General features: G+C 56.1%; 1 protein-coding gene across 2 annotated transcripts; it reads right to left on the reverse strand.

Moving 5' to 3' along the window:
- Window positions 1–5,456: 5,456 nt before the first annotated feature.
- Window positions 5,457–8,962, reverse strand: LOC144674160 (LRRN4 C-terminal-like protein). 2 transcript variants are annotated; one of them, XR_013574480.1, is made up of 3 exons: window positions 8,799–8,962; window positions 6,642–8,095; window positions 5,457–6,586 (listed from the first exon to the last, which is right to left on the reverse strand). XR_013574480.1 is itself a non-coding variant. In XM_078535648.1 (2 exons), the coding sequence occupies exon 2, from the start codon at window positions 8,088–8,090 to the stop codon at window positions 7,242–7,244; it is 849 nt and encodes a 282-aa protein (XP_078391774.1). In that variant the 5' UTR covers window positions 8,091–8,095; window positions 8,799–8,960; the 3' UTR covers window positions 5,457–7,241. The 2 variants fall into 2 exon arrangements, 1 of the variants encoding a protein (XP_078391774.1); XM_078535648.1 differs by having other exon boundaries at window positions 5,457–8,095; window positions 8,799–8,960.
- Between the last annotated feature and the right edge of the window lie 281 nt (window positions 8,963–9,243).

Raw genomic sequence — 9,243 nt, forward strand, 5'->3', positions numbered from 1 at the left:
TGGAGAGGGGGGTGGGGGGTGGGGGAGGATGCTCGTGTGGGGCAGAAACACCAGCAGATGGGCCGAGTGGCCTGATTCTGTGTTGTTGATTGTGGGTGGGGTGGGGGGAGGGAGGGGGATTAGTCACCAGGACTGTGGGTGGGGGTGGGGTACCTGCTGGGGAACTCTCCGCAGGGATAAGTCGGGAGAGGTGAGGCCATGGAGGGATTTGAAACCAAGGGTAAGGGTTTTGAAATCGAGGTGTTTCCGGACCGGGAGCCAGTGTGGGTCAGTGTGGGTCAGCGTGGGTCAGCGTGGGTCAGCGTGGGTCAGCGTGGGTCAACGTGGGTCAGTGTGGGTCAGCGTGGGTCAGCGTGGGTCAGCGTGGGTCAGTGTGGGTCAGTGTGAGCACAGGGGGTGATGGGTGAAGGGGACTCGGAGCGAGTTCGGACACGGGGGGCATCAGAGTGTGTTCAAAGATAACCCAGAGAGCGTCAAAATGGGGCTATTTGTCTCTTATTTGATCGTCCATTGTTGCTCTGGGTAACGGGCACATTGTGGGTGGTGTTTGTGTTGGGGGGCAGGTGGTGAGTGACGTCCAGGCAGCTGAGGCATTCACCCAACCCAACTACCTGCCCCTCTACCGTGGCTGAGACTGACTGGGTGAAAGGGGGTGAAGTGGCTGATGCTTCTCCTGAAGCATTGCAGCCAGTTAACAAACTCAAGAGTCTTTTTAATTCTTTCACAGGATGTGGGCGCTGCCGGCCGGGACAGCACTTATTGCCCACCCCTAATTGCCCCTTGAGTTGGTGGTGAGCCACCTCCTCAAGCCACTGGCGTTAGTTTATTGGACCAGACTAGTGCAGTCCGTAAATTACCGGAGCGACCAAACTGACTCTCCCAGCTTGCTATGGCAGGATTTAAACCCCCCCATCTCTGGCTCCCAAGTTCACTATCCCAGCCATTAAGCCACCAAACCTTCACCGCTACTGCGCTCATTGATGGCTTCGTTGCAATTCTCACGATCACATTGCCGTTTGTGGGATCTTGCTGTGCGTAGATTGGCCGCTGAGTTTCCTGCATCACAACAGGGACCACACTTTCTAAAAAATAAAAGTCCTTCCTTGTGTGTGAAATGCTCTGGGACGTCCCGAGGGGGGTGACAGGAGCTGGAGAGGCGGGGGATGTTTTTGACTCCTTGTTTGAAACTGTCCCCAGCTCTGTTTTTAACCATAATGTTAACCTCTGCTCAACGATTATGACATTCGTAGAAACCTACAAACCAGGAGCCTGAGGAGGCCATTCGGCCCCTCAAGCCTTGCTCTGACGCTTAACAAGAACGTGGCTGATCTGAAAGTAAACTGAAATCTGCATCCCACCTACCACCGATAACCTATCACCCCCCCCGACCCCGACCCTTTGCTGCCCTTCAGGCACTTTACTGAGTGAATGGATTCCTTTGACTGATCTCCCGTGGCATTGCTCGTGTGTAGCCTGAGGCTGCCAGCACGGGCGGCGATGTTCCTTTAAGGACAGCTGCTCAGATGATTCATGTGGTGAAGAATCGACACCCAGCTAGGGTCACTGAGAGGTTAATTGCACAGGGAATTTCCTTTTTATTCATTCACGGGATGTGGGCGTCGTTGGCTGGGCCCAGCATTTATTGCGCCATCCCTAATTGCCCCTTGAGAAGGTGGTGGTGAGCTGCCTTCTTGAGCGGTGGCTCAGTTCATAGCACCCTCGCCTTTGAATCAGAGGGTTGTGGGTTCATGTCCCACTCCCGGAAAACCAAGAACTGTGATTGTACTCGAAAGAGTTGCAATCTGTGACTGATAACTTGAAAGAGTTTGAACTGCTGCAGTCCATGTGGTGTAGGTACACCCACCGTGCTGTTAGGGAGGGAGTCCCAGGATTTTGACCCAGCGACAGTGAAAGAACGGCCGATATATTTCCAAGTCAGGATGGTGAGTGACTTGGAGGGGAATTTGGGGGGGTCAGGAGGTGAGTTATTCACTGCAGGATTCCCAACCTCTGACCTACTCTTGTAGCCACAGTATTTATATGGCTGGTCCAGTTCAGTTTCTGGTCAATGGTAACCCCCAGGATGTTGATAGTGGGGGGATTTAGCGATGGTAATGCCATTGAACGTCATGGGGCGATGGTTAGATTCTCTCTTGTCGGAGATGGTCATTGCCTGGCACTTGTGTGGCGTGAATATTACTTGCCACTTGTCAGCCCAAGCCTGGATGTTGTCCAGGTCTTGCTGCATTTGGACATGGAGTGCGTCTGTCTCAAGATGATCAAGGTCAGGAGGAGGCAGGGGGGTGAGTGATGCTTTTAAGTGTGATGGCTGCAATCTGGATGTTAAGGGATCTGTATTTATAATCACCCTTGAAGAAGCAGTGGGACCTCCCTGGACAATGTTGTTCCAGATACCTGGCTTGCAGTTCCATAGCATTGCCACAGGATGGTGCCAGTGGGTAAGGGTACGGAGAGACAGAGGAGAGGCAATCTCTCCTCCTATTCAACCTCTCAAATTAATAAACTGCTGTGACTCTGCCAGAAGATGCAGCTCTAATCGTACAGCAATTTTGTTAGTTCCCCCACCCCCGGCTTTCAGGTAAAAATAAACCAAGGGTTTCCCACTCCAAGCCCTCTGGTCACACTCTCAGTTCCCTGGGAGACAAGGACAAATCGACTTTGGCTCCATCCCAGTGTCGTCTCTGGGTTCCAGGATTCCAATGGGATTATCTGTGTCCACAGAAAGAGCTTCAGTTTCACGCCTCATCCAAATGACAGCGCCTCTGACAGTGCGGCACTCCCTCAGCACTGACCCTCCGACAGTGCGGCACTCCCTCAGCACTGACCCTCCGACAGTGCGGCACTCCCTCAGCACTGACCCTCCGACAGTGCGGCGCTCCCTCAGCACTGACCCTCCGACAGTGCGGCGCTCCCTCAGTACTGACCCTCCGACAGTGCGGCGCTCCCTCAGCACTGACCCTCCGACAGTGCGGCACTCCCTCAGCACTGACCCTCCGACAGTGCGGCGCTCCCTCAGCACTGACCCTCCGACAGTGCGGCGCTCCCTCAGTACTGACCCTCCGACAGTGCGGCGCTCCCTCAGCACTGACCCTCCGACAGCACAGCGCTCCCTCAGCACTGACCCTCCGACAGTGCGGCGCTCCCTCAGTACTGACCCTCCGACAGTGCGGCGCTCCCTCAGCACTGACCCTCCGACAGTGCGGCGCTCCCTCAGCACTGACCCTCCGACAGTGCGGCGCTCCCTCAGTACTGACCCTCCGACAGTGCGGCGCTCCCTCAGCGCTGACCCTCCGACAGCACAGCGCTCCCTCAGCACTGACCCTCCGACAGTGCGGCGCTCCCTCAGCACTGACCCTCCGACAGCGCGGCGCTCCCTCAGTGCTGACCCTCCGACAGCGCGGCGCTCCCTCAGCACTGACCCTCCGACAGTGCGGCGCTCCCTCAGCACTGACCCTCTGACAGTGCGGCGCTCCCTCAGCGCTGACCCTCCGACAGTGCGGCGCTCCCTCAGCACTGACCCTCCGACAGGGCGGCGCTCCCTCCGCACTGACCCAGATTCCTGTCTGTGACATGATCTGCTGGGTGACGTACCAGGGTATCTTCCTGAGGAGGTGAAATTTGCTCTGCGAATGGTCATTCTCCAGCAGGCTGGGAGTGGGAGTCCTGTGGAATTAGTCTGTATGGACTGGGATGGAGGGAGCTCAAAACTGGCCAGAGACGCTATCCCAATATTCCTACTTGTTAAATCGTTGAATGTATTTTGAGGTAGTGATGGAGACAGGATGTGGTTCGCCTGTGACTGGTTCTACACTCAGATATCCTGTCAACTCAGACCTGCCTCAGTCACGAGCTGACCCTGAATCACCATTCTGTGGATAAGAACCTCATTGCATTGAAACAAATGGACGTACAACCCAGGAGCAAGAGGAGGCCATTCGGCCCCTCGAGTCTGCTCCGCCATTTAATAAGACCACGGCTGACCTGATAGTGACCTGAAATCTGCATCCCACTTACCCCTGATAACCTATCACCCCCTTGCTTACCAAGAATCTATCCAACTCTGCCTCAAATATATTCAAAGACTCTGCGTCCACCACCTTTTCAGGAAGAGAGTTCCAGAGACTCACGACCCTCTGAGAGAAAACATTTTTCCTCTTGTCTGTTTTAAATGAGCGGCCCCTTATTTTTCAGCATTAGCCCCTATTTCTAGATTTTTCGATAAGGGGAAATGTCTTTGCCACACCCACCCCGTCAACATCCCTCAGGATCTTATATGCTTCAATCGACCAAATGCAGACTCAACTCCCTGTGTCAGCGCTGAGGGAGCGCCGCACTGTCGGAGGGTCAGTGCCGAGGGAGCGCCGCACTGTCGGAGGGTCAGTGCCGAGGGAGCGCCGCACTGTCGGAGGGTCAGTGCCGAGGGAGCGCCGCACTGTCGGAGGGTCAGTGCCGAGGGAGCGCCGCACCGTCGGAGGGTCAGTGCCGAGGGAGCGCCGCACCGTCGGAGGGTCGGTGCTGAGGGAGCGCCGCACTGTCGGAGGGTCAGTGCTGAGGGAGCGCCACACTGTCGGAGGGTCAGCACTGAGGGAGCGCCGCACTGTCGGAGGGTCAGCGCTGAGGGAGTGCCGCACTGTGGGAGGGTCAGTACTGAGGGAGCGCCGCACTGTCGGAGGGTCAGTACTGAGGGAGCGCCGCACTGTCGGAGGGTCAGTGCTGAGGGAGTGCCGCACTGTCGGAGGGTCAGTGCTGAGGGAGCGCCGCACTGTCGGAGGGTCAACACTGAGGGAGTGCCGCACTGTCGGAGGGTCAGCGCTGAGGGAGCGCCGCACTGTCGGAGGGTCAGTACTGAGGGAGCGCCGCACTGTCGGAGGGTCAGTACCGAGGGAGCGCCGCACTGTCGGAGGGTCAGTGCTGAGGGAGCGCCGCACTGTCGGAGGGTCAACACTGAGGGAGTGCCGCACTGTCGGAGGGTCAGCGCTGAGGGAGCGCCGCACTGTCGGAGGGTCAGCACTGAGGGAGAGCCGCACTGTCGGAGGTGCCGTTTTTCAGGATGAGACATTAAACCGAAGCCCCGTCTGCCCTCTTGGGTGGGGGTAAAAGATCCCACGGCCACTATTGGAAGAAGAGCAGGGGGGAGTTCTCCCCGGTGTCCTGGGGCCAATATTTATCCCTCACCCAACATCACCAAAAACAGATGATCTGAGTCATTATCACATTGCTGTTTGTGGGATCTTGCTGTGCGTAAATTGGCTGCTGAGTTTCCTACATTACAACAGGGACCACACTTCAAAAAAAAATCCTTCATTGTGTGTGAAACACTCTGGGACATCCCGAGGTTGTGAGAGGCATCGTTTAAATCCTTGGTCTGTTTTGCCAACACTTAGTATCAGGACCATAGACTGCAAAACAATTCACAGGAGACAGAGAGACAGCAATTCACACAAAACAATTATTTTATTCCCATTGGAAATGTACAAAGAATTACAATCATCACTCTTCTCCAGTTTTACAGTAACAGGCAGATTATTATTATTATTATATGTACAAAACTGCAGCAAAGGATATAGTCCCTGAGATTTCACACAGCCAATCACATGATTGGCCTGGTCGCGTGTCCATTAGCCCTGACCCTTTGCTGTGAAGCCACACTCGAGGAATAGAACCAGGAGCATCTCCTGGGATCAGCACAGGACAGAACATCAGCTTCTGAGGGATACGAGGGTCACCCAACTTCAACAAGGCAAGAGGCAGAGATCCATCTCACACTCACTCACACACGTACTCACACACACACACTCTCTCTCTCTCTCTCACACACTCACACACACAATGTCTCACACACACACACTCTCTCTCACACACACACACACAATGTCTCACACACTCTCTCTCTCACACACTCACACACACAATGTCTCACACACACTCTCTCTCACACACACAATGTCTCACACACTCTCTCATACACACACAATGTCTCACACACTCTCTCTCTCACACACACACACACAATGTCTCACACACACTCTCTCTCTCTCTCTCACACACACAATGTCTCACACACTCTCTCATACACACACACAATGTCTCACACACTCTCTCATACACACACAATGTCTCACACACTCTCTCTCTCACACACTCACACACACAATGTCTCACACACTCTCTCATACACACACACAATGTCTCACACACTCTCTCACACTCACACAATGTCTCACACACTCTCTCACACTCACACACACACACTCTCACACACAATGTCTCACATTCTCTCACACACTCTCTCTCGCACACTCTCTCACACACACAATGTCTCACACACTCACACACACAATGTCTCACACACTCTCTCTCACACACACACACAATGTCTCACACACTCTCTCTCACACACACACACAATGTCTCACACACTCTCTCTCTCACACTCACACACACACTCTCACACACAATGTCTCACATTCTCTCACACACTCTCTCTCGCACACTCTCTCACACACACAATGTCTCACATTCTCTCTCTCACACACTCTCTCTCACACACAATGTCTCACACACACTCTCTCTCTCTCTCACACAATGTCTCACATATTCTCTCTCTCACACACACACACACACTCTCTCTCTCACACACTCTCTCTCTCTCTCACACACTCTCACACACTCTCTCTCTCTCTCTCACACACACTCTCACACACTCTCTCTCTCTCTCTCACACACACACATCAATCTGCTCAGTTAACCTCTCTGTAAGAGAGGGGTGAGGGGGGAATGTAGATTTATTGAAGCTGAGAGTAAATTAACTATTGTTGGGGAGGAATTCTCCGACCCCCCTGTCAGGCAGTGAAGAGACAGTCAGTATGGCTCAGGGTCCAGTCTGCCAGTGACCGACGCTGGTGGCTGATATTGAGATGAAGACCAGCGTCGGAGATGAAGGTGTGAAGGGTGATCGAGGAGAGGTTTGGGACACTGGTTCTGTCGCCTCTTCTGCTTTAGCCGGAGCTGAGGGTAGAGTTGGCAAAGTGGCACTGCCCATCTCACCGCTACCCCTGGCCACCATCTTGGCGAGAGGTGCCCCTCCCCCCCCAACCCCGCCAACACCCCCACCCCGGCCCTAACGCCAATCCCCGCCCTGGGCGTCGAGACCCAGCCACGGGGTGGGGGTGGGGGGGAGAATCGGTTGCTATGGGGGCTCAGGAGTTCACTGGGGGGTTTCAGGACTGGGGGTTGCCGACTTTGTCCCCCTCGTAGGTCGGGTTCTGCAGCCCGACGGGTGGTTCCAGAGACTCCGGCCTGCGCCGCCTGGCGCAGGAGAGCCTGAGCAGGAGGCCGGTAGCCACGGCGACCACCAGGAGGGCGGCGACGGCCAAGGCGAGGCAGAGGGTGAGGGAGTGGGACCCGCCGGTGGTGAAGGCGACACAGGGCCCGAAGCCCGACGGTGACCCCGCGTCCCCCTGGCCCACCCGGCTCTCCCCGGCCCGGTTGGTGGCCACGGCGCAGGCCAGGTAGCCGGTGCCGGGGGTCAGGCCCTGGAGGGTGAAGGCCCGGGAGTGGGCCGGCAGGCGCCCAGTGCTGGCGTTGGCGACGGACTCCAGGGGCCAGTAGACCAGCCGGTAGCCGTCCACGGCGGAGAGGGGCTCGCACCAGTGGACACGGGCGGAGGACCCAGTCACCCGGCTGACCTGCCTGACCCTGGGCTGCTCCGGGACCACGTCCTCGCCGGAGATGCCGGGGCAGAGGCAGGGGGACGCGCGCTGCAGCTCGGCGCAGGGGGCCTCCGAGGGGGCACACGGGTCGTAGTCGCACTTGGTCATGGGCCCTGGCGCCACTGACCGGGCCGGTGACTCGCTGGTCAGCTCCTCAAAGCTGTAGTCGTCGTCTTCAACGTAGACGTAGCCTTCGGTCACTCGGCCTGTCTTCCCCAGGCCCGGGCCAAGCTTGGGATCTTCCTCTGCCGCTCCCGGCCAACCCTCGGAGCCGATGGGCGCGGGGGCCGTCTCCCCCCAGCCGGCAACGCCAACAGCCACGAGCAAAACGCGGACGGCGAACACCGGGATCCACATGGTTCCTGAGTCAGAACAGAGCAGTGCGGTCAGCCAGGGGTTAATACCTACCCGACCCACATACCCCCCCAACCCCCCAAACCACCACCACCCTGCCCCCCCACCCCCCGCCCTCACCCACTGCAGCCTGGCATGCTCTTCGTGGGATCTTGCAGTGCCCTGGCCGCCAGCCGCGGTCCCCACCGCCTCGAGGGGTTTGGATCGAGCGAACGAGGAGAGACTGTTTCCCAGTGGGCAGGAGGGTCGGTGACCAGAGGGACATAGATTGAAGAGAATCGGGAAAAGAGCCAGAGGGGGGGAAGATGAGGAGAATGTTTTTTTTGACCCAGCGAGTTGTTGTGATCTGGAAGGGCGGTGGAAGCAGATTCAGTAGGAACTTTCAAAAGGGGGGGAATCGGATAAATACTCGAAAAGGAGAAATTTGCAGGACTGTGAGGGGGAGAGAGAGAGCGGGGAGGAGGGGGGGAGTGGGACTGATTGGATAGATCTTTCAAAGGGCCAGCACAGGAACGATGGGCTGAAGGGCCTCCTCCTGGGCTCTACCAGCTTAAGATTCTATGATTACCAAAGTGACCACACTTCAGAGAGCGGGTGGGTCATCACCTGGTGATGGTAAAGAGCCACAGAAATGCAAATCTACCTCTAAATTCCACTACTTTAGCTTTTAGTTCCAAAGAGTTCATTAAAAAAGTAACACAAGGAACTTACTTTGCTGATAATCCAGTCCTCTCTCTGCCAACACCTCCTGTCTCTTTGCAGTCTTGATCCTGGTCGGTTGAGTTGCTGCAGGATTCTGTGAGTGTGTGTGTGTCTGTGTGTGGCTGCCCCTCTCTCTCTCTCTCTCTCTCTCTCGCTCTCGCTCTCCTCCTCTGAACTGCTCTCTGCCGTGGCTCTGTCTGGTTTATATGGAGCTCTAAAGCGCTGACGTAACCCAGGACTTCCTGGCAAGAAGACCGGGAATGTCTTAATCCCTGGAGGAGGGAGTGGGGTGGGTGGAGCAGAGAGAATTCAAGCAGCAGAGGTATTGGCAACTACTGCGCGGAGCTTTGGCGCTGGGGTGTTTAACGGTGCAGGACATCAGTCACTCATGTTCCTCAACCACCAATGGGTTTCAGAGAAAGTGATTCTTCTTTAAGAAAAGCTGAGCGTCCGC

Source organism: Cetorhinus maximus, unplaced genomic scaffold, assembly GCF_964194155.1.
Source record: "Cetorhinus maximus unplaced genomic scaffold, sCetMax3.hap1.1 HAP1_SCAFFOLD_570, whole genome shotgun sequence".
Classification (NCBI taxonomy): domain Eukaryota; kingdom Metazoa; phylum Chordata; class Chondrichthyes; order Lamniformes; family Cetorhinidae; genus Cetorhinus; species Cetorhinus maximus.

Coding starts and splice junctions, on each gene's coding strand:
- LOC144674160 (XM_078535648.1), bottom strand. CDS start 8,090: ATGTGGATCCCGGTGTTCGCCGTCCGCGTTTTGCTCGTGGCTGTTGGC.